The sequence below is a fragment of the Dioscorea cayenensis genome, chromosome 14 (assembly GCF_009730915.1).
Source record: "Dioscorea cayenensis subsp. rotundata cultivar TDr96_F1 chromosome 14, TDr96_F1_v2_PseudoChromosome.rev07_lg8_w22 25.fasta, whole genome shotgun sequence".
Lineage (NCBI taxonomy): Eukaryota > Viridiplantae > Streptophyta > Magnoliopsida > Dioscoreales > Dioscoreaceae > Dioscorea > Dioscorea cayenensis.
Genome location: NC_052484.1, coordinates 20,317,501 through 20,343,963, shown reverse-complemented (window position 1 = coordinate 20,343,963; position 26,463 = coordinate 20,317,501). Strand labels below are relative to the sequence as shown.

Here is a 26,463-nt window from a genome sequence, read left to right as displayed (position 1 = left end):
TGGAGTTAATATCAAAATCACCGTCTATTTTATGTTTTTTTTTGCACTTTTAGTCCCTTAAATATAAAATTCGTCTTTTTGATTTTTATATTTACACATTTTTGTCTTTTTTAATCCCTCAAATTCATCAATTAAAAAGACCAAAAAAAACAAATCTGTCAATTTGAGGGATCAAAAAAACAATAATGTGTAAATATGAGAACCAAAAATACGAATTTTATATTAAAGAGTGTAAAAAAATAAAAAATACAAAATAAATGAATCATTTTGATATTTTGACCTGGTCAATTATCACTATGCCCTTTAATATATATATATATATATATATTATATTTAAATAATAATTCTCCGTTTTTATTTATTTCTTTTTTAAAATTTTTTTTAATAAAAAACCATTCGAAATGTTAAAATTTAATCGATCAATATATTTTAAAAAAATTTTGGTTTAATATTCTACAGATATGCTCCTGGTTACTTAAAAGTTATAAGCTTTAAAATTTAAAAAAAAAAAAAAAAACTAGTTTTTTTTTTACCAAATTTAGCAATAAGGCTTTTATTGTATATTTGCATGTTTTATACCAGCGCAAATTAATCAATCCCCTTGATATTATTAATGCCAAAACCACAAAACAATTGCTACATTCCAAGAATATCAAGTTCTCAAAGCAAATACTAACATAACATTCTGCACAATATCATCATGAATGAATATGACAGTCAATAGAAGGACTGTCAAACAAATACAAGCAAAATTTATGCTTATTTTTCTACTGTACAAGCAAATCAATGAGAAAAAAAAATATATGCTGGAGCTGAACAATTAGAACAGAGTATTGAATGTAAGCAAGGTTGCAGCAAGGGAAAGTATGCAGAATAGAAGGGAAGGGATTAGGGTGATGTTGAGAAGCTTCTCTTCACCGAAATAACCCGCCAAAGTTATTGTGCCATCGGCCACCACTCGAGCTAATGTACCAGCTTCTGTCGATAACAAACCGCCATTGAAGGTTCCTCGTGCAAGCCTTGATGACATAACTCGAGAGAGAAGAGATAGATTGACACCTAGATTAGTTCACCAGAAATTTCATCAGAAAATGGCACATGATGAAGCAACAAAATTTTGATTCTTTGAGCAAATAAACCCAACAAAAATCAAGTCTTGCAGTTATTCCTAGTACTTGTTACAAGCAGCAGCAATTGATCCTTAATTCTGTGTACATGCATAGCCAATGGTTAAATAATGATCACTGGTTAGCTATTCAGAAGGGTCCTTCTTTCTATAAAAAGCTGATTCTTATTTATGGAAATGCAGTTAAGTTTGTTACTTCATCTGCGGTTGAGATGAAGTCGCACGAGTGAAATGGGAGAGTTCAGGAAGTGAGGCAACTCATTACTAACTACTGTGTGTCTCAAACATAAAACCAAGGCCCTGATGAAGTTGTGTGTTCTACAGGTTGGTGCAATAAAGTGACAATGTAAGTATCCACAAGACTTGATGTACAAAACAAATTGACAAAAAGAAACATAAGACCTTTTTTATAGCACATGAAGAACTTTTATCAGGAAGCATAAAAGAGAAATGAGAAGAGCAAAAAAGTATTCCTCAATATGTAGGACATCTCTGACAATTAGATAAAAACAATATGCTAATCACTTAAGAGGAGTAGATCTTTCAACTAGAAATCTGGTTACCTTCAAGAACTTCAGCAGATACAAATGTGATAAGTGCAGAAGTAACATATTGTGGTACGGAGTAAGGGCTTGTCACCCGGAAGCTAAAAACTATACCAATCAATAGCATGACTTCTGATGCAAGTAATATTTGCCTGCAAAGAAATACGGTCATCATATGTGAAGAAATTCAACAGTGCATTAACTGGATAAAAATGTGAAAGATGATATTGCAGCAAAAAAGCCCAAGTATGTTAAGGAAGTTATGTATAGAATTCCTTGCAATGCCTCGGGCTATATTGATATCTGTTGTGGTAACTAGCAAATGAAGATGGTACACAAGCAAACTAATTTTGTGAAGACGTATTCAACGTAAAATTATAGTGGAGTACGTCATCCATCCCCATTTCCACATCTTAGTCTCCACAAGTCCTTTGGGGAAATAGGTGGAATAAGCTTGTTGGTTTATCATTTTGAACCTCAACATATCTCCATGAAATCTTCAACATTTTGATATTGCCCTCCAGAGTCCCACTGGTGTAACTGTTTGGAGGACTAATCCCTCTCACTTCGCCCATTTTTAGATTAAGCAGATAACATGTACAGACTTGTAAATGTCTAATTTCAAAAATAGCCACTCTGTATAGGTGAAATAAGCATGACTTTATTAAAAGAAAAGCAGTGAAGTGACAAGAACATGTATTCCAATACAGTCAAAGAAAATTAGGGATCACGTATAAATATGTTTGATCAGAGCCTTCAACAATACTAGTAGAAGCCAAATCGGCATCAAGTGTAACCGAGACTTACCTGTCCTCAAACAAGTTGGTAATATAGCTTCCGACTATAGCATTAACTGGAAGAACCGTCAGACCAAGAATTGCTAGAAATATAGCCACTGAGCTAGTTGACCAACTAAAGTAGAATGTTGTGATGACACTTGATTCAGACAGCAAAATCTCCATGGCATATTTCAGCATGAAATAGATTAATAATTGGACCTGTAAAGGAAAATACTGATTCATCACCTATTGCTGGATCAACATAGCATAACGCATCATTATCAAATAAAATTCTTTACATAAATGTTGTATAATATGTACAGTGAAAAATGTGAACCTTCACAGACGGTGTAAGCAATCTATATGCTGAGGAAATTGAATTCGCAGGTTTATGAGAGTCTTCAGAAGATTCTTCACTTTCATCAAACTCTTGGTCAGCTTCTTCATCTTTCTCAACTTCTGAAGTTAGCAAAGGATGCCGGATACCATCTTCCAGTCCTTCAACGCGTCCTATGACAATGGACATGCAAAGCTCAATAAATGACAAAAGTATAAATAAATTGATCAAATAAGTAAATGCGCATCTTTAATTCTTTTTTGTTTCAGCTTTTAACAAAGTTTGTCAAATGCACCCCATATGGGAAAAAAATAACTACAAACTAAATGAGAAGGAACTCGACTTTGACTTTCACTTTGAAATAGCAAACAAAAGAATACCAAGGTATATATATTTCTGGTGCTCAGTGGAATGACTGAGAGAGAGAATCTGCGGCTGGTGGGAAGAGCCGTGCCCAAGAGGATGCGGGGCATTCGTCATGTCATTGTCATATCTTATGAATATGCTGCAGCACCGGACCAAAGCCAGTCTTCGTTCATTTAATCTACGTAACCTCAGGACCTGGAGATCCTAGATACTACAAAAGAATCTTGATGCCTTACTGGAGAGAAGTTGGCACTAAAGTCCTCTTTGGGTGAGAATATTGATTCAATTCTCCATGGGGAAGAGTTACATAGGAAACAATGATTGCGACTTACTTGGCTCTAAGGGGGAGATGCAAATACCAGATTCCTCAACATTGCAGCAAACAGCTGCAGGAACCACAATCCTGTCCCTAGTACTTGTCATAATAACACAAGAGTTGAAAGGGACGACAAGATCGGAAAGGCTTTTACATCACACTTCTGCTCACTTTTTGGCTCCAAGCGCACTTTTCACTTCAAATTCAACTAGTCCAGATTGCTTCCATCTAAGCCACATGTAGATCTCTCCTTCTTAGAAGTCCTTTTCATTCTGGATGAAATCAAAAAAGTCACTTTTGATATCGAAGCCAAGAAAGCCCCTAAGCCCGATGCCTTCCTAATCTTTTTCTTACAGAAGTATTGATCAATCATTCAAAATGAACTAGTAAAGCTTTGCCACGATTTCTACTGGGCTACTACTAACATAGAGCGTCTAAATTGGGCCAATATTGCTCTTAGTTTCAAGACAGAGATCCCTGATAGCGTCTTAGACTTCCACCCAATTAGTCTAATAAAGTTGGCTCTCCAAATTATCTCCAAGATTCTAGCAACCTAGCTCAGTAAAGTTTTGAATTCACTCATGGACCTCACCCAATCGGCGTTCATTAAATATAGGTGCATCAATGATAACATTGTCATTGCTAAAAACTAATATTTAGCCTCTAGAAGCGTCAGATTCGTAGCTACATTCTGATAGATTTCGGAAAAGCCTTCGGCATGATTGACTAGGACTTCCTCATCGACTTGCTTGATGCACAGGGATTTGGGCCGTATTGGGTAGGATGGATCAAAACCCTTCTTCACTCCTCCAAAACAAGTGCTCTTATCAATGGAGCTCTGCACAGTTACATTTGTTATCAGTGTGCACTAAGACAAGGTTTTCTTCCCTTCCTATTTGTTTTAGCCATGGCCGTTCTGTGCTCCATGTTCACACATGCTCTCACTTCCAGGGTGCTCCATCAGGTGCCTCTTGAGAGGTGGGGAAGCATGTGTCATCTTTAATATGCAGAAGATCTTATCATCATAACTACCCGGGCATCAAAGACTTGAGCATTATAAAGCTCATTCTTTATCTCTTTACAATTTACATGTAAATGTGTCCTTGCTATAAATCTTTAGAACGCTTGTTTGCACTGATCCAGGTTTGTACTCACACAAACTTTCATCAATTTAACTACTACCTTAATAATTCCATTTGGAACTTTCACCTCTCAATCCAAAAAAATGTTCCTTTTTTTCAAGAGGCGCTGTTTCCTAGCCTTCTGGTTCCATACGGTATGAATAATCAAAGATGGGGGGTTTACATTTTTTTTGGCACAACCGTTGGGTCCATGGTCAAGACCCTAAGCATATCTGGCCAAAGCTTTTCATGGATTTAGAGCAACTGATAGGCACTGTCCAAGATCTCCTTCCTACCTTGCCTCCTTTTCTCCCAACTGATCCCATTTTCTCCGAAGCCAACATGAGGATGAGAGGATCACACATCCTCCGCCTAATAGCTACGATCTCAAAACTTAGAGTTTAGCCTCTAACAGGAAACTCATGGTTAAATTTTTCTATAATTTCCTCAACAATAGATAGGGTGCAATGTCCTTACACTGAAAAGTTGCGAAAAAGGTCTTATCCTAAGGAAGTTAATATCTTTGATTAGCTGGCCAGGGCCAATAAGCTTTGGACAACCTTAGAACAAGGGTTGTAATAAACTCTTAATTGCAACTTGTGTGCTCTGTCGTGAATGTAAAACCATTTTACCCACATATTCGGTATTTCTCATTAACCCAAATTGTTGGGAGAGCTTTGGGACCCTTGGCAGTTAAGCCTTGAACCCTATCTTAAGTACACTTAGGACTTATAGATTTGGGGAATTGTTTGGAACATTTGGCTGGAACAAAACGACAGTATTTTTATCTATAGATCACTCCTGCCTATTTTAATTATCTTAAAAGCTAATGATACAGGCAGTCATCTCTGTGGAGTGAAGTCTAGAGTTCCTCAAGTCTCATGTGGTCAACCCTGTTCCATCTACTAATTGTTTCCAAGGTGTTATCATTATCTCTTAGTTTTGTTAGTGGTCATCCACCCTTGGTGGATGCCACTCCTTCGAATTCTGTTATTGTATTATGTTTTTGTAATTATCTATGTACTTGCTTTTTTCTACCTCCAGTTTTATAAATATATATATATATATATATGTATGTATGTATGTATATACATAAACCAAGGTCATCATCAAATTTTACATACCAGCATCAGCATCCTGAGTGTTGTGGTTCTTTCCAAAGTCACGAACGGGCTCTTTGAATGAAATCCATAACCAAATTAAGTATGCAAGCCAAGCAAGAGCCATAACCCAGCCAGGTAGGGTACTTTGACTGAAAGTCAGGGAGTAGATTTTAAACCTAGTTTGAAGCAAGCCAGCAAGAGCAGGACCGCAAGCCATTCCGAGAGCACTGGCACTAACAAAACCTGCAGAAGCTTGCATGCGAATTTTAGCAGGTACACAGTCACTGATATATCGCCGGTTCACAGCCCTTGCAGAGCCTAACCTGCAAAACAGGTGTACTTCTTATTGAAAATGTCAACAAAGTTAGACTAGATGCAACAAGTATGAGTGCAAAGAGTGCAAACATTGCACAGAGATCTAAAAGATAAAATTCATGATGAAGATTAAAGATAATTTAGTTGCTTAAAAAGACACCTGAAAACATTCAGATGCACATGGGTGGGCAGAAGCCCATCACAATTGCGTCTCAGACTAGACAGCCATGTAAAGTAATTTGAAGTTTTAACGTGAACAGAGTCAGCATCAGTTTAGCATGAAAAAAGATTAAGTGAGACAAAGCACTGATCAAGTTTCATGCATATGGTGCATCTATAGCAAGAACTGTGCCTGGATGCATATCTGTGGATACAAATAGTGATACTAATTCACACTTAGCTCAGTATAATTAAAAAAGGATTACAAGTCAGAATCTCGTTACTTCCATAAAGTATTTACTTACCCACATAAAAGACGGCCAATAAGAAGAACTGCTAAGGAATTCAGGTCATAAGCCAGGGCATATAACACATTGCCCAAAAAGAGCATGATGCTGCTGAATACCAGGGGTCTGAAGTAAGATTTATTTGACCACGCGCTAAAATAAACTGAAGAAAACACTTGAGCAACAGCCATTGACCCAATAATCACGCCACAAACAGTTGCAGCAGCTCCAAGGCTCAATGCGTAGTCATCTGCTGTTGGAACAATAATATATGTATTCACCATGTAAAGGAAAGTGTTGACTAAGTTCAAGAGAAGGGACATGAAATGGTATCTTTCATCATCAACATGATCTTCAGTAGGTGTATCTTCTTGGATAATAAGAGCACCTTGTCCAAGAAACTCAAGAAAATTAGTTGAATGTGTAAGCTTGTCCACAGAAGAATTAATTAAATCAATAACAGGGTCCTGCATCATATATAACATGTTGTCAACACATAAAATAACCGAAAGTGTTTACCAAATAAGAGAGATTTAAGTTAAACTGCAAATCTCATGAAACGAATAAAACCTTTAGAGCAAGAGATGGTTGATCATAAATGGACAAGTAACTTCCTTGACGGTCTTGAAGATCAGCAAGATTGCGAGATAAGGCTCCCACAACAGCTCCTATACCCTGCTTATTAAGAAAGGAAAGCTTAATAGCATGTAATGTAATTCAGGGGAATACCCATTTGCCACAACCTCATGCAAAAGAGTAATGGGAAAAAGCATATATATATATATATATATATTAGTGGAGAAGCGCTGTCACTATCATGGGATAGAGGCTTATTAGTTTCTAGCGCATCTGAAACCTCAATTTGTGAATTTCTGAGTTGGAACTTGGAATTTACCACATGCTTGAAGACCTGCTGTAGCTGGGAATAAGGGTGATTAGATCGAGTAGAAACATAGTAATCTGTGAATTTATAGCCAAAGCGTTTGTCAAACTTCTTAAGTATCTTGCGGATGCCAGTAGCATTCATATCAACAAACTTCAGCAACTTCAGAAGATCATGCCCCACTGCTCTATAAGCTTCTCGCAGTTCAGATATTTTGGAAATGTCTGGCTGCTCTGCAAGAAGAGCACGCTCCTTACCCAAATTTTCAAGCCTACTAGCAAGAATCCCTTGTTGTTCCAGTAAGAAAAGGACAATCTTCTCAATCTGGAGGGATATAAAACAAGTTATATTACTTCATTCAGATCTACTCCAAATAAGGGAACTTGATAAGCTCCATGCATATCTTCACACTTTTCAAAGTTAAAAATAATCCTAACCAGAGAAATATTAACTCCAAACTATAAAGCATAGGAAGAATGTTATGGAAATACAAGGACAGGGACCAGCGCTACCTATATTTTCCTAATAATTTACTAAACCTTATATATTTACAAGAATTAGACTATGAGCATTAAAAAGAAAGCCTAAATGGATACTATTGCTGATTCAACATGGTACTGAAATTACCAAAAATTGAATCAATATTGTATTGAATTATTTTTAGAAAAAATTCTGCAACTTTATTTTCAATTCATAAGTGAAAATCTATTTTTCATTATTTATTTATTTTTTTTAATAGAAATTTCAGCCCTAGTTAAAAAAATAAAATTTGTGCAAGTGTAGATATATTTCAATTAGGTCATAATGCATAAGGCAACACAGAATAAGATATAATACGATCAAACCATCTCCAAGCAGCCCTTTAACATGGACATTGTAAACCAAATCAAAGAAGAATTGGGTATTAGACACTTTCTCTCTAACTTTAGGCATTTCACCTCCATTCAACCATAAACAAATGATAGAGTGATCTACACAGATATGTGACTGCAAAACAATGTCTGAACTCTAAATATTAAATATTTAAGATGTTCAGAATATGTCAACTGCACTTATTCATGAGACAAAAGTTATGGTTATGGTGAAAGAACTATGTGTCAACTCATGCAAAGTACACATTTTACAACTATAAGAACAATCAGAAATGAAAACAGTCATGTGACCCTGCAACCAGGCAAACTATGTATGTACATCAGAGATACCTGTTCATCAAGCATCCTTGAGAAGTCTTTAAGAACTTGGCGACGATCTCTTTCATCTATGCGGCTCTGTTGAGCATACTGCTTTACTCTCTTCTTCATCAACTTATAGTTGATATAGTACCTGCAAACAATAAAAGTACTATGATGAAAGCTTGCAATGGTACATGGAGATTGACTGCACTCACTAAGGTGTACACATTTTTGTGCAAAACACTCAGAAATGTTCAATTGATGTCATTGGTCATGATTTAATATCAGACAAGTACTTGTAAACAAAATATTTGCTCGTTGCAAGCAGTAAAATTTGCTCGATTAACCATAGTATTTTTTACAGTAAAAAAACATTGTATACAAAGGCAAAAAAGCATAAGTTTTGTTGTTTCTTTTTATGGTCGTCTTAACTGACTCGTAGAATATCACATTGGACACAGACCAGAGAAGCAAACAAAATAAGTGCAGGTGTCAAAGCAGATGAAGTTTAGAACAACATTTGGTTTCTTATGTGTGAAGAATGGTTTAGAAATGTTCAAGGGAAAAGAAATTTAGAAAAGCATTTATAACCAAATAGCAATTACAATAAAAATTATTATTAATGACAAAGAAATCAAACTAGTAATCTGGAACTTGATCGCCATCATAATGATGAATGAAAAATAAGGTGCAGACATACCCTTTCCATTCTGGAACTTGATCTGCCTGCAATCTCTTTCCAAAATTAACCATCTTGATATTGAATATCAGCCTACAATGGTTTGGACATACAACAAAAGACAACTTAGTAAAAAGAGATCAAAGATAAGTATTTACTTGTCAAATAATCTAAAGTTCAGCTTGTTGTCCTCGTTTGACAATTGCAAAATAGAATCATAAAAATTAAGCAACAACATCTAGATTTAAAATATTTCTATCTGGAAAACTGTTACCATGTCAGAATCATAGCCTCACACGAAATTATCAGGAGAAATTTAACATGTACAATATAAAACTATAGAAAAGGATAGACAAGTACACAGTAAAAATGAATTGCGGGGTCAAAACAATCAAAAGTCGGCCATGAATTCACCATTGCTTATCTATTTATTAGATTTAACCTTTTTATTACTTTACAAAAAATTCACTATGGGATTTTATTTTTTTTTAAAAAAAAAAGAGGTGATAAACCATGAGCATGTAGTAAAACTTTGCCCAATTTTCACTTTAAATCTTAAGTTCTCAATTTTATTAGTTTTAAAAGAATATCAAAGATTTTGTCATAGAAGCAGTGAATAACAATTGGGAAAGTAATCAAATATACAAAATTATGTGGAAAGTAAACCAAGCCTTTGCTGCTCAATTTGCAAAATATGCAAATTAGAGAAAAGTAAACCAATCTTCTACTCATCAATTTGCCAAATATGTAAATAAGATTATTCAGTTTCTACCTCCTCCTGTAAATTACAGCGGAGAGCATTCATGGAGAGAATTTAAATCCAAAATGAACTTTCAGTAATATATGCAATCTAATTAAAAGTAATTATGATTTTAAAGTCGAAGCCAAATGCTGAAGACCACAATAAATCAATCAGAGAAAAAATTTGAAGTAAAAGGTCATGCAGCAACACCCACAGAACTAACTATCCAGTGAGAGGCCACAATCATGACAGCGCAAACAACCATGAAATTTCCAGACAAAAAGATTACTGACGACGCCAAAATAAAGAGCAACAAAAAATAATATTAATTAATAAATAAATAGCTTAGAAAGCTTACGTAAGAAAAGAGTAAGGAAAACCAAAAGCATTTCATCCAAATTAATGGTCATGCTGGAATTGTCTGGATGCCCAAAAGAAGTCAAATCCAAAACAAACTAAAAGAAGAAACTTTGAACCAAAACTCCAAATATTATCATCAAACAAGCATCCCTTATCAACCTAATAGATCTAAATCAAACAAAAAAAGAAATTTCAAGCTCTAACAAACAGAACACATAAAAACACAAACTTCATCCTGAAAAGCAATCAAATTTACAAAACCTCTCATCCTTTCCAGTCAATCATCCACCCACAAAACAACATGACAACAAACATCTCCATACATTCACCAAAAACAACAAGCTAAATGATCTAAACAGCCAGCCAAACCAACCGCAAAGAAATCAAAGCACTTCACAACCTCAAATCACAACCACAAACTTCAATCCCACCACAAACAACAACAACAACGAATCCGCCCTTCCTCGACCTCCTTATCAAACTCATTAAATCTCAAGAAACATCAGCACAGATTTAGAAAAATAAATAAATAAATAAACACATTACCAAAGATGAAACAGCAAAATCTAACGATTCAGCGCTTAGATGACCGTCAGCAAACACTTTCCGGCAAAGAATCAGGGGATCAAACAAGCAAAGCAGGGAGAGAGGAGGCTAGCTCTCGGCGCGATCTCTGCTCTGCTTGGCATTTCGTCGAGCATTTAATATGCATGAAATGAGAGGCTTGAATACGTTGGAGAGTACTGGAATAAGACGAAACACGGCATTCTTTTTCTGGGACGTGAATCTAACGAATGAGTAATAATCCAACGGCTGAGATTTCATCTACGGATTTAGAAAGTGGTGATGAGATCGCGCTGCACAATAATGGATCGATTGCAGCATGCTTGTTTCTATGATCCGTGATTGAAACTGCAGCAGGTGGTGGAAACGTGGTCCACCCCAACCAGCTCGGCCTATTTTTGTCGATTGCTATTTTTTTAATAATATTTAATTAAATACTAATAGATTATTTTGAAAAACGTATCCATGTTTGGATTTTGTAATTGTGCTCATTTCTATTTTTACTCCATATTTTTATTGATTTATTACATTATTATTCATATGGTAGGTGAATGTAGCCGTCAGATTTACTATTATAAAATTATGATTTATGATATATATTGTTTATGAGAATTATATAAGGGTAAATAGACATATATTAAAGTGGAGTGGAAGAGAGTGATGGCGTAATGTGTAACTCTAATCTTCTAATAGGAAAAACTACAGTCACGTTCTGCTCTCGAGAATGTAGACATACACTACTGTACCTCATTAAAAAAAATTTTGTGTTTACGATTGCTTTGTTTTTCTCATGATTTGTGTTTAATTTTATTAACAATTTATTATTTTGATCACACACATATGAGTCGTTACTCTATTAACCTCATGCTTTGGTAAATTTTTAGGGGTTGTTAAATCACCTAGTGTATTTTTATGTTGCCATTTTGACAGTGCTTTTTATTTATATATATATATATATATATATATATATATATATATATATTATTGTGAGGATCAATGTATATTTTTTTTAATTTAAAAAAAAATTAAAATACTAGTTTTTATTAAACGAAATTTAATGAATTTATAATTTTGATAATTTTGGCTTAAATGGGATCTCATTTTGCAATTCCAGCTTGATTATTATAGAAATGTACTCATCAAAATAATTATCAAAATTTAAAGATTTAACTTTAGAATAAAAGAAAACTATATTTTAATAAACTACTATATTTGTTTTATTAAAAATATAGTTATTGAAACTTAGATTTAAATGAAGACAACATTATTGTTTGAAAAACTAAAACTATATTTTTACTTAATTTAGTTACTCTTTCCGTTTTTTTTATCTATCGTGAATAACCGAATCTCACATACCAAGAAAGTTAGTTATTTCACATAATTTAATAAAAAAAATTAGTTATCTTTCCAAAATTACCCCTAATTTATATTTTTACATTTCTCTCTCATATTAAATTTCAAGAAGTGAATTAAATAGTGTTAGGGTAACTTTAAAAAAAAAATAATAAATGTTTTTTAATGTTCAAAAATAATAGGAACATAGGTTTATGACAGATAAAAAAAATGGAGGGAGTAATAAATAAAAAAAATACTGGAGTTTTATTAATATAAATATAGTAAACCACAACATTCAACTATTATTACTAGTAGAAAGTTTGCACTTTTGATTTTGAGTGATTTTTTTTATTATTATTAAAACATAAATTTATATTTTTTTTATTGATCCGATGTACCTATATTTATTTAAAAAATCTAATTGATAGATAATGGGGATCAGACAACTCAATTATCATTGATATTTGTCTTTTCCTTTATTGTTAATAATAAAATCTCATCGAGCTTTGAAAAAAAAAAATTGAATCATTTATTTCAAGGGAGCATAAGGAATATATCATGTAGCCAAGCAATCCAAATGAAGTAGTAAGATGACCTGGACAAAACGTTTAGTTTATGGGGAAAATTAGGTGATGGCCCACATGAGTTGGTGGGGGACTAGTGTGTGGCCCTCTTTTTATGCTCTTAAACTCTTTTCATAAAAAGTGGATAAATCATATATATTAAACCGCAGAAAGAACACACAGGATCCAGGAAACAACAACAGCAATAAACCCACTAGCTGTGGATCAAAAGCAATAAAAATAGAACAAGAGCAGAAACAAAAAAAAGGGACCAAAAGGTCCCCACCGGACAGAAACAAAGATCCGCTATCCAGTTATCAAATATATATATATATATATATATATATATATATATATATATATATATATATATATATATATATGCATTAGATTATGTCCATAATAATAATTTTTTAAAACAAAAAAAGTTAGTGAAAAAAATGAAGGTTTTTGTTTCATGGTGGAAATCTCAATGATGGGAAGCAAGTTCATTGTGTCAATATTATGCCTAGCATGTCAAATTCCAACCTTTTCTTTTCTTCTATAGTGACCTTTCACTCAATTCAAAGGCCAGATGATATTTTATCATTAACATTTTTTTTCTTTTGCTTTTCTTCTATTTGAAGTTAGATAATTATGTTGGTATAATTTAAAAAAAAAATAGATAAATCACCAAAAAAAATATTTTAGATATACTGTATAAAAAGATCAGAGGACATGGAAAAGTACAAAATACGATATAATGGAGTCTAGGCCACCAAAAATCATTGATGATAGTTGGGTGATCTTATATCAATAGGGACAAATTGGGTTGTATGGCAAAATTTTTAAAAAATAATTGTCTAAAATAATATTTGTGTAAAAATTACCTTTTTAAATCCAAGTGTTTGGATTCATTAAGGTAGTGTTTGTTTCAAGGGATTTGGTGTCACACCCACCCCTTCTACCGAGGTAAATGTGGCACCCATCAGTTAAAAATTTCTTTTTAACTGGAAACCTGACACCTCTCAGAAACCAAATCAGACTTACAAATTACAATTTACAACTTTACACCAACTGCAGGATTCAAATACAGAAATACAACAAATATAATAACTCAAATTTGTGGAGTACAACCGCTACTGAGATCACGATACCAACAAATATAAAGAAAAGTATGGGACCCATCGCAGTCTTGGACTTAACCCTCGACTAGCTCTAAACTTGAACAGCGATCTAGGGTCTTGCTCCTCAGATACTGACGACATTCGGTTGGTCGGTAGTGGCTTAATAATTTTCAAATACTCAAATACGATATATATAAAGTATATAAATACCAACTTTTTCAAATAATTTTTCCAACTTTTCCAAAAATACCGAATTCTAGCAAAATACATTTTTAAAGAACTTTTGAAACATAAATTCATCACAAATCAATATCAAATCAATTTTCAGGAAAATCCAAATTGTTGTGAGAGATCTGCTCCTAAGAGCTGACAATGGGCTCGCCCTCATCACAACTCAAAATAACAAGTAATATAAAAACCATTCTCAATTCCACGACTGGAAAAACTCTCCCCACTTAGCCGCGTCGCGACTAGGGTTTGGGAGCCGCAAAGTCTTCATAACCTCGACGTTGGCCCAGCGGTCCCGTGTGGTGACTCGGGATCCCGATGTATCATCCAATCGGGGCTCCACGCTCCCACCGATCCGACAAATCAACACTCGAGTCCACCACGCCACCTCTAAAGGTGGCCCGTGGGGACCCACTCTGCAGATGGTCGGGCCTTGGCCGTCACCATCCAAAACCAACATGTAAAATGTAGCGATAATACTAATCCGTATAAATCACATCACATGGTCCTTATCCAGGGACAAGCATTCACATCACGAAAATAAACATCATTTCCACAAAGCGATGTCGAAAAGTATAACAATCGATAAAACCAGAGTAAAATCCGGATCCATGATACCATTCCTATTCCGGGAATGAAAACCAATTCCACAAATATTGTTGGTAAAACATTTTTAAAAATGCTCACATGATTTCACAAATCATTCCAAATCAAAAGCATATATAACCATAGAAATAAATACATGAATTGAATAATTAAATCACATATACATGTATTTTTCACTATTCACAAATCACGTATAATTATACTGAAAACCCGATGTATCAATACGATTGTCGGGGAACATCAATGACAAGTAAATATACGTATACCCTCAACATTATACGTCAATTAAACATGATAAAAAGAAATACTTAAACAATTAGTTTTCAAAAATACTAGCCATTAAATAATTATTTCAAAAATAATAATAATTAATCAATTATTTAAAAATAATAGCCACTACCAACTCACTCAGGTGTCCTTGGGTTTCCTTCCTAGACACGAAACTCCCTCCCGGGGACCTGAATAACACCTAACGAATAATATAATAAAAAAATAAATAACATATTTAAACTCAAAAGAAAATACAAAAAATAATAATAGACTCTTTTATTGGACCCACTCACTCCAATCGGTTAAAATCCGACTAGCATAATCCAAGCTGAGCTTTCAATTGTATTTAAACAAACTCGGTTTAAAGGCTAAACACTCTTGAATCAATCCGAACCAATCTTAATTCTGACTCGAACCAAACTTAATTTCATCTGAACCGACTTGAACCAACTCGATTCTTATTCAAAAATCCATTTGAACCAACTTGGTTCAAATTTCCCAAAACCCTAGCCCAAATCAATCGAACCCAAACCCAAAACTATCTCAACTCGATTTGATCAAGCCCAACTTAACCAAATCAATTCAACTCAACCAAATCAATTTCAACTTGGTTTGATCCAACCAAATCAATTTGGCTAACTCAACCCATTTCAATCTAACCATCATCATTAACACCTTAATCATCATCATCATCAACTTAATTAACCAAACCAAACCCTAATCTCGGTGCTACGAATGCTCACGATGGAAATCCGTAGCAACTCCACGCAATCCAAGCAATTTCATCCATAATCTGAGGTTTTTCAACATCAAAAATTATTTCACAACAATTACTTTCATCCTCATCAATATACATTCAAATCCATAATCATTTTCATCCAATCCAACTAAAAATACATATTTATACATGCATACATACATCCATACCAAAAATAATACAAGAAGCTCTTACTCAAGCTAGTCATCCCTCATGAGCTCCCTCAGACGATCTCCAAGTTTTTCTCTTTTAAAAACCTCTAATTTCTCTCATTTTCTTCATAACTCTCGGGTTACTGTAGCAGAATGGTGGAGAAGAAGATGAACAACACTCAAGCTCTAGATTTTTCTCCAAATTTAACTTTCAGCCGAAATTTACATTTAGTCCCTCAAAACATAATTCCTTACAAAACAGTCCCTGAAAAACTCATGAATGATCCCTGAATTACAAAATAGTATTCTCAAAAGATCCTTTTAAATTATCCAATGGTCCTTGGATTATAGTACAATATTTCAAAAAGATCCCTTCCATCTTACCTTTCAGTCCTTGGATGCCAGAAACATTTTATATCAATCCTTTTTCTATTACTCTTTAACCCAAAATCTTTTTATAAACTTTTTACACTTAGGTCCTTGTTATTTTTCACTTGGGGTTTCTCAACAAGATTACTCGTAGAAAAATTCTATCAGTAATCGTAGTAATACCTCGAATATATTTTTCCAATGGGTATCCAAAGGTTCAGGGTATTACTAATCCTTCCCCTTAAGAAAATTTCGTCCCTCGAAATTGACTTAGCATACATCAATCGATATCACCGAATTTCATTTACTTGTTCCAAGACCCTGCTTTCTCTTGTTCCAAATCTGCTCAATAGTAAAATAACAATCGTGAAAGGATGTCCAAGTATCTCAGGATGATCAAAGTGAAGTTGATTCCTCTCATACGGTGTTATACACGTGATACAACACTCTTTCCGATGTGTTACTCGCTTCCTCACTTCCAAAACTCATACAATAAAATAATCTTGTATTTTCCACAATCCAGAAGAAAAGCAACTTCTTATTCACAAGTAGGAATACATCATACTGGAGATACACAGGTAGAATACAAACATCTCAAGCACACAAACGATAATACAAACATATTATTCCACTATTCACAAGTCCTCATACGACTACTGAACCTCATCCTAGTCTACGGTTTCTGCGATTCAACCTTTCTCGGTTCCATTGCTCAACTGCTGCACCATAGTTAAGGACTGCATGGGCATCATCATATGCCGTTGCAAACTCTTTAGAAACTCCATACCTCCTTCTCAATTCTGGCATATGACTCTCATCTAGGTGAAAACGTTCCATGTAGATATTCCTCAGCTCTGAAGCAACTATAGAACTAAAATCTCTGGTATTCATGGTTACCACATAACGAGCTTGTGGGACATAAACATCGATCATCGCTTGTTCTTGATTACTGGGTGCATAATAGAACTAGAAGATGCTGAGGCAACAAGAGTAGAGCTAGAGGGTACTTAAGCAGCAGTATGGGTTTCCATCTCTTCTTCCCTCTTTCGTCCCTCCTCTCTCCTCCCTCTCGTTCCTCCACTTCTCTTCTCTGTCTTCTTCCTCTCTTTCCCGCTCTTCCGAGAAATATCTCTACTCTTTCTCTATTATACCTCGAGGAGGTCCTCGCCCCGACTCGCCTCAAACGCCTTGGTTCCATTACTCAAAAATCATTAAGACACTAAAAATTCCACTGATGAAAAATGCAAGTCTGATCTTCTCCTCTATTTAAACACAACTAAACTACACTTAGAGGAGCTGGCCATAATTCATCCAAAGTCCGACAAATCAAAGCTCAAATCAATGTCGCATCATAACACACTTTTTAAGAATCAATAGAAAGGTGATAAAGAAGACTGGTTACTCACGGGCTAATCTCCATATTCTTAAGCACAGGTATGTCCAAAGTATCTTTCAAATCAAATCGCAGAATCATCGTGCTGAGTCAACCAAAGAGAACGCCAAATACCCTTCTTTGGCAACTTTAAGTTAACTTATTCTGGATAAAACCAATTCCAATAAATATCTCAACCCGTGATCAGGATCACAAGTAGATCGCTTTCGACTCTCTCGCCTCAAAATGTCAAAAACCTATTATCAGCTCTTATTCCCAATACGCAACTTAGGTTTTAACCCGATTGAGAGTCTCAATAATTTCTACTCGGGCCCTTAACTTTCTATCTAATCACTACTAACCCTCTAAGTCTAGACTGACTTCAAACTTAGGCTCGGATCACAACCCGCGATCTCTACTAACCGAGGATATCTCAACCCACACTGATACTAAAAAGACGTCACACTCCACCCCTTCTACCGAGGTAAAATGCTGGCACCCATCGCTTAAAAATTTCTTTTTAGTCGGAAAACCCGACACCTCTCGGAAAACCAAATCGACTTACAAATTACAATTTACAACTTTACACCAATCGCAGGATTCAAATCATGTAAATACAATAAATATAATAACTCAAATTATGAGTACAACCGCTACAAGATCACGATACCAACAAATATAAAGAAAAGTATGGGACCCACTCGCAGTCTTGGACTTAACTCGACTAGCTCTAAACTTGAACAGCAATCTAGGGTCTTGCTCCTCAGCTACATTACAGACATCTGACATGGGTTCAGAGCTGGCTTAATAATTTCAAATACTCAAATCACAGATATATAAAAGTATATAAATACCAACTTTTCAAATAATTTTTCCAACTTTTCCAAAATACCAGAATTCTAGCAAAATACATTTTTTAAAGAACTTTTGAAACATAAATTCATCACAAATCAATATCAAATCAATTTTCTAGGAAAATCCAAATTGCTGTGAGAGACCCGCCTCCCTAAGAGCTGACAACGGCTCACCTCATCACAACTCAAAATAACAAGTAATATAAAAACCATTCTCAATTCCACACCCTGAAAACTCTCCCCACTTAGCCTGCCGCGACTAGGTCTGGAGCCGCCAAGGTCTTCATAACCTCGACGTCGGGCTCCACCGGTCCCGTGCGCGACTCCGGGATCCCGACTGTATCATCCAATCGTGGCTCCCACGCTCCCACCGATCCGACAAATCAACACTCGTGTCCACCACGCCACCTCTAAAGGGCCGGCCCTGGGGGACCCACTATCGCAGAAGTCGGGCCTTACCCGGCCTACCATCCAAACCAACACGTAAATGTAGCATAATACAATCAGATAAATCACATCACATGGTCCTTATCCAGACAAGCATTCACATCACGAAAAATAAACATCATTTCCACAAAAGCCAATGTCAAAAGTATAACAACGCATAAAAACCAAGAAAATCCAGATTCACGATACTCATTCCTATTCCGTGAACGAAAACCAATTCCACAAATATTAGTTGGTAAAACATTTTAAAATGCTCACATGATTTCACAAATCATTCCAAATCAAAAGCATATATAACCATAGAAAATAAATACATGAATCAATAATTAAATCACATATACATGTATTTTTCACTATTCACAAATACGATAATTATATCGAAAACCCATGTGATCAATACGATTGTCGTGAATATCATCAAGTAAGTAAATATACGTGATACCCTCAACATTATACTCCAAATTAAACATGATAAAAAGAAATACTTAAACAATTAGTTTCAAAAATACTAGCTATTAAATAATTATTTTCAAAAATAATAATAATTAATCAATTATTTAAAATAATAGCCACTACCAACTCACTCCTGTCCCTTGGGTTCCTTCCTAGACCCGAAACTCCCTCCCTGTGACCGAATAACACCCAATGTAATAATATAATAAAAAAATAAATAACATATTTAAACTCAAAAGAAAATACAAAAATAATAATAGACTCTTTATCGACCCACTCACCCAATCTGCTAAAATCCCGACCTTGCATAATCCAACCTGCTTTTCAATCGTATTTAAACAAACCCGCTTAGGCTAAACATCGCAATCAATCTCAACCAATCTTAATTAGCACTCGAACCAAACTTAATTTCACTCGAACCAGCCTGAACCAACTCAATTCTTATTCAAAATCCATCGAACCAACTCTGGCTCAGCCCAAAAACCCTTAGCCCCAAATCAACTCGAACCCAAACCCAAAACTATCTCAACTTGACTTTGACTCGCGCCCAACTTAACCAAATCAATTCAACTCAACCAAATCAATTTCAACTTGGTTTGATCCAACCAAATCAATTTGGCTAACTCAACCCATTTCAATCTAACCATCATCATTAACACCTTAATCATCATCATCATCAACTTAATTAACCAAACCAAACCCTAATCTCGGTGCTACAGTAATGCTACAGTAAATCCGGCAAGCAACTCCACCAATCCAAGCAATTTCATCACAAATACAAGGTTTTTTCAACACAAAAATTATTTCACAACAATTACTTTCTCATCCTCATCAATATACATTCAAATCCATAATCATTTTCATCCAATCCAACTAAAAATACATATTTATACATGCATACATACATCCATACCAAAAATAATACAGGAAGCTCTTACCAAGCCCGAAAGTATCCTCCCATGAGCTCTCCTCGACGATCTCCAAGTTTTTCTCTTTAAAACCTCTAATTTCTCTCATTTTCTTCATTTAACTCTCGGGATACAGCAGTCATAATGGTGAGAAGAAGATGTAACAACACTCAAGCTCTATGATTTTTCTCCAAATTTAACTTTCAGCCGAAATTTACATTTAGTCCCTCAAAACATAATTCCTTACAAAACAGTCCCTGAAAAACTCATGAATGATCCCTGAATTACAAAAACATAGTATTCTCAAAAAGATCCTTTTAAATTATCCAAATGGTCCTTGGATTATAGTACAATATTTCAAAAAGATCCCTTCCATCTTACCTTTTCAGTCCTTGGATGCCGAAACATTTTATATCAATCCTTTTTCTATTACTCTTTAACTCATCTTTTATAAACTTTCTCACACCTCAGCCCTTTGCTCGTCCACTGGGTTTCCTCAACAAGCATTACTCAGAAAATTTCATCAAGAATCGTAGGTGTACACCTCGAACATATTTTCCAACAGTACATGCAAGCGTTCGTGGTATTACATAATGTATTTCTTGAATAAACGATTTCTGTTAACAACTTCATTATTTTCATAATAAAATAAGAATAGTACATTCTCTCACTTATATTCCGTAAAATCTAAATTAATCCTCAGACTAAACACTCTTTATTACACATTTAAACCATTTTCATAATACAAGAGTTAGTTGAGTGACTTCCAATATCACGCTTATAAAAAGAAAAAAAACATTTGAAACGATAAATTTTAGAATGGTGACAATATTATTCGTAATATAACAATTTAACTTATTAATAAACGACAAAAGTTAAAAACGACGTTGTATAAAAATCGTGTTATTACGTAAAACTCTTGAACAATATTTTTTTTGAAGTTAAAAAGACAAGACTAATAAAATTATAATAATGAATTTTTAGCTAAAATCTTTCTTAATAATAATTATTTTTTATATATTCTGAAATATCTTTTATAGAATAATAAAATAATTCATTAAGTAAACAACATTTTTACATGTGGAATAAACAAAACACTCCAAAGCGGAACATCGATGAGTTCAGATTTCCACGGAATGTAGACCAGATCAGATATTTTGAAACCAAATCATTTATAGAAAAAGTCTGTAAAGTGTTGATCACGAGGTGTGCTTAGTAAGTAGAAGGAAGCAAAATAGAAGATCCTACAGATAATATTATGCCTCAACGCAAAGAAACAAAATCTCTGTCGTTGTTCCCTTAAAGGCTTTGTTTCTTTTCACAGAGAAAGAGAGATTGCCAAAGAGCCACAGTAGCAGGTATTTGCTCTTGATTTTACCTTTTTGTTCCTTCCTACTTGAGTGGTGGTGGTGGTTTTGCGAGCGGAGATGGAGTTGTTGGTTCTTCTTTGGGGCCAAATGGAACTACATTTGTGTGTTTGTATAACATTTTAATTTGTTTGATGTTTGTATTTTGATTTATCTATCTTATTACTGTTCTTGTGTTGCTTCGTTTATCAGAATATGTGGGAAGAAGATTGTTCATCAATTTTTAGGATTTTCAGAATTTACTTATAGTATCACCAAAGCTGATGTCTTCCTTTAGTTTTGTTCAGATATGAGTTTGTTATTGAATATATATATATATATATATATATATATATATATATATGTTACTGGTTCTTCTTAGGGGCCACGACACACACTGCATATTTATACAAGCCAAGGATTTCTTGCTTGTAAGAATTTTCTTTTACTTTTGCTTTATCTCATTCATTGTTCTTAGTTTCGCTTCGTCGCAAAATGAAGCTAGGAAGAAGAAAATCTTGGTTGCACATTTAGATTTCAGAACATTTACGTACCTGTGAAACTGTTAGAATTTGATCTTTCGCAACATCCAAAAGTCGATGACCTTAGAGACAAGAGTTAAATATCCGACACATTTTCAAGACTTTTACAGAGCCAGTGTTGCCTGTCCTTCCTAGCGGGCCAATAAATGGTTCCGCCCATTTATATGTTTGTATAACCTCCGGTTTGTTATAATACGTTTTTCGCTTCATCTCCATCCTCATCTGTCTAGCTCACTGTCATCTAAAATATCCAGGGAGGAAGAAAACTTTGCTCGCTTTGAAGCTGCAACAAGGGCCAATCATCCGACACCTGATCTTAACTCAGTGGTGGTGGTGTTGTCAGATCTTCAAATAAGCAGTGACCAATGTTATTTATGTTCGTCAAACCCTTCGATTTATTAGATGCTTTTATTTTGTTTTATATTATGTTCTTGAATCTGATTTACTTGATTTGTCAAATGTCAAGGAAAAATTCTGATTCCAATGTTGAGATCTTAGAGGTTATGAATTCTTTAAGAAATTTCAAAACCCCGAATTTGTAGTACTAATAACTTCTTTTACTTTTGATCCAGATTTGTACATTCTATTCGATAAATCATTTTCAGTTTCTCTTATATAGAATGAGGTTGTCAGTTCTTCTAATCATTACATCGTTAGTACCTGTTTGTATAATTTCGATTATTATTAGATGGATTTATATTTTCATATTTACTTGTTTATCAAAAATTCAGCAAGCAAATCTGCTTTGACCCAGATTGACCAGTTTCATGTACTCCCAACGTCAGAATTTTTCCAATTATAAAAATTAAAGTTGATCACTTTCACTTTGATTCAGTAATGAGTCAGTTAGTTGCCATAAATTTATTTTTGATGGGTTTATTTTGTCTTATCATCTGTTTGACCCGTTGATCACAATATCATGACAGAAATGTCTTTGTTGCCAAGTTTTATAATCTTAACAGAGTAGTTCTAAAATTGATCATTCATTTTCTTTCGTGCTCCAGATGCTTGTTATTTATCTCATAATTTTGTTATTGTTTTCCTTCAATAGAAGCACTCCTGAACTCAAGAGATGTAAATCCCCAAATTTTCACCTGGGATAGTTACCGTCGCCACCTTAGCACCCAAGGATTCAGTTGTTGTTTGTTTGAGCATAGATGATATTTTCCAAGTACACTTTCAACACCACATGGTATTTTGGCTTAGTGAACAAGGAATCAGAAATGCCTTTGCTAATGCATGCAGAAGCAAATTGAAACCCATAATATCATTGTAAAGGCATTCAAAATTTCAAACTTGCCGAATTTGGCCGTAAATCTATTGATCGCCGGTTAGTCACCAGCATCAGATACTGATGAAGAACTAGCAATCTATTTGCTTCAGAATTTGTGCTGAATGGTAGAAGGTGTTGGTTGGAGCGGGAAAGACGAAATATTCGCAATTACAGTTTCGTCCTTTGCCTAATTTTACTTGATCATAAATCAGGTGATGTGTTGGGGAATATTTAGATCTGATTCGCATGTTTTGTTCCAGATCACATGAAAGTTTAACAGAAACAACCATTGTAAATTGAGGGACAACTGCTTGAATTCTTCAAAACACTTTATCAAAATTCTCCTGAAGATATGATATGGAAATGGAATGACCTGCACAAATTCCTTTATATCACATTTCACTGGCTCTCTGCAGCCACCTAGAAGTCTGGCATATATACTTACCACATCAAAACAAGCTTTTTGTGTGCCTGTTGGTATAGGTCGAGGACACTTTGCCTAAAGGTGTTTTTTCAATATAACCAGCCAGAACCCTTCTCTGTTCTCGAGGAATGGCGAAGGAGTTGTTTTGTGCTTATATGAGATGGAATGCCAAAATCAGCCAGCATTAGAGACGTTCGAGTTGATCCCTTATGTTGCAATCTTGATCAAGAGAGCATGTATATTACTCAGGAACAAACTGGAAAATATGTCAAGCATGGTTATCGATGCAAGTGGATATTATATGGGAGATTGGAAGCAGATTTCACACTCGCTATGTGCTTCGATCCATATGCTAAGAAAATTGGAAAAATTTCTTTTAATGAAAGCCAATTCATCATCGGTAAAATATCTTGTTGTCTCGATGATGACCCTGCTCGGATGGAACATGAATTATCCTATGCTGCTACTACAAAAATGCAGGCAGTTTATCGCTAAATATTTATGGTAAATTTTACCGAGGACACAAACCCAGTGTATTAACGTGGTATGTAAGTACCGGAGTCATTCATAAACTGCAGCATATTAACTGCTTCAATGCAATCTTATTCCTCGAGCCACTGCTCACATTACATGTATTCCCATGATCCATTTCCGCTTTTCAGTGATGAAACCTCAGAAGAGAAGGTAACCCTGTAATCAGCCAACAATTGTGAAAAGATGATTAAAACTCTTCATGAAAACCAAAATGAGGTTCATAGAGTTGTTTTCCATACTAGCTTAGGTGAGATGCAGCTTGTCAGACAAACATTTTTCGAGGAATTGATAATCGTCATACTACATTGTTGAAGGGATATAGGATCAGGATCAATAATGCATTGAAATGCAGCCGCAGTCCTGTTATGATCCGGCGTTCCAGACAAAGGCAGCACGATTTCATGTCGGCAGCCTTTGTTTCATCGTTTATCAATGGAATGGGTGCCATTACCGCCACCACCAGTTGAAGCCGCCCATTTGACCATTACTTTCAAAGACCAAAATCATTGCAGATTGTTGGTCTCCGCTTGATTTGTCATTCATGAAAAATTGATTTCCTCACTGAAAGGGTTGAAACAGAAATTTTGTGTGGATAAAGACTTTGTAGGTCAGCGTAGTCTTGTTTAGATTCACACCCACCCAGGCAGCGGTGATGTCTTCCGACCCCGCCCCATTTCTTCAATTTCTGCACCGACTTCCACTGGTTGATCAGTCAGCCTGCCGATGATCTTGCTTTGGACCGAGTTGAATTGTGGTGTGTAGCCCACCAACACAAAGTTTAATCCTTGGAACACGGCTAAACAGACAAGAAACCTCTCATATTCATACTGCCTGCTCTCCGGTGTTCCAGCCCTCAACATGTGAGATTGTTTTATCACAGGTCATGGTTTGACATTACATGGTGACAGAAACCATTGAATTGAGCTACTCAGCTGGTGGCTTTATATTCTCAAAATTATGCAAAGATCGCCTTCCCAACCACCAGAACCAGGGCGACCTGCTCCAGAAAAGACTTTCTAAATGCTGAAAACATCAACAGCACCTCACCAAATGGATGACCCATCATGCAAATTTCTTGCACGACTTTGAAAGCGGAAAAAGCATGAGACGACAATTATGGTTCTAGTAACAACTATATTTGTGTCTTCACTAGCAATCACTAGAGCAGACAGAAGTCCCACCAGAGGTTTCGAAGTAATTATTTGGCCGGTTAGTCGACACTGCACTTCCTTTTCCGGTTCTTTTCAGATATTTCTGACTTGATCCCTCTTGAGATTGCTGGATTATCTGAGCAGAATGGGATCTCATAGTTGCAGCTTATTTGAAGCAAGAGACAAGATTACATTGATAAGTTAATGATACATAAATTTCATAAGGTTATTCTGACCCATGTATGGTATAGAGCATAACGAGATAGATCTCAGAGAACTCAAGGAGTGAATTTAATGAGTTGTTACCAAACAACGGTCAAATTGATGATAACTATTCATCTGCTCATGAATTCTTTTGCATATTTAAAACAGGGATTGACATATATATATATAGTCAAAACTTTATTTGCTATTATCAGATAATCCCACCATATTCTATTCAGAGATGAACTGACCAAGGGTAAAGATTACCCGCGTTGAGCTGTGCCAGCACAACCCCAAAGAGCCTAGAGCACATGACCCTCTAGTTGAGCTTATGTATGCTTTTTTTTTTTTTTGAAAAAAGACCGTTAGTTTAATTTTAGAGTATTTGTATTCTGTTAAATTTCATGAATTATTTGAAGAAAAATAAATTAATTGATATTTTCTGATTGCAATGTAAACATCTGAAGATAAACTTAATAAGAAAAGGAAAACCATAACCACTGTACCAACAAGCTTTTACCATCCTCAGGGACTCACACATTTAGTCCCACCCAACATACTTTAGATTATACACCACTCCCAATTAATTATTAGAAAATAAACAAAGCTAGTTAAATTCACACAAAACTGATTTAGCATCGTAGCATCTCTTGTAAAACATGCACAACCAGCTTTACCCAGATAAGATTGCAAATCATCCAATTTCTTTCTAAAC

General features: G+C 35.0%; 1 protein-coding gene across 1 annotated transcript; it reads right to left on the bottom strand.

The window, feature by feature from the left end:
- Nucleotides 1-588: 588 nt before the first annotated feature.
- On the bottom strand, nucleotides 589-11,077 carry LOC120275687 (SPX domain-containing membrane protein OsI_21475-like). Its single transcript, XM_039282355.1, has 11 exons — nucleotides 10,837-11,077; nucleotides 9,210-9,281; nucleotides 8,540-8,660; nucleotides 7,350-7,661; nucleotides 7,025-7,129; nucleotides 6,473-6,921; nucleotides 5,715-6,016; nucleotides 2,788-2,960; nucleotides 2,479-2,669; nucleotides 1,690-1,823; nucleotides 589-1,059 (listed from the first exon to the last, which is right to left on the bottom strand). The coding sequence occupies exons 2-11, from the start codon at nucleotides 9,260-9,262 to the stop codon at nucleotides 821-823; spliced, it is 2,079 nt and encodes a 692-aa protein (XP_039138289.1). The 5' UTR covers nucleotides 9,263-9,281; nucleotides 10,837-11,077; the 3' UTR covers nucleotides 589-820.
- Nucleotides 11,078-26,463: the final 15,386 nt, after the last annotated feature.

Coding starts and splice junctions, on each gene's coding strand:
- LOC120275687 (XM_039282355.1), bottom strand. CDS start 9,262: ATGGTTAATTTTGGAAAGAGATTGCAGGCAGATCAAGTTCCAGAATGG. Junction 8,661..9,209: donor CAAGTTCCAGAATGGAAAGG/GTATGTCTGCAC, acceptor TATTGTTTGCAG/GTACTATATCAACTATAAGT. Junction 2,961..5,714: donor CACTCAGGATGCTGATGCTG/GTATGTAAAATT, acceptor CCATTGTCATAG/GACGCGTTGAAGGACTGGAA.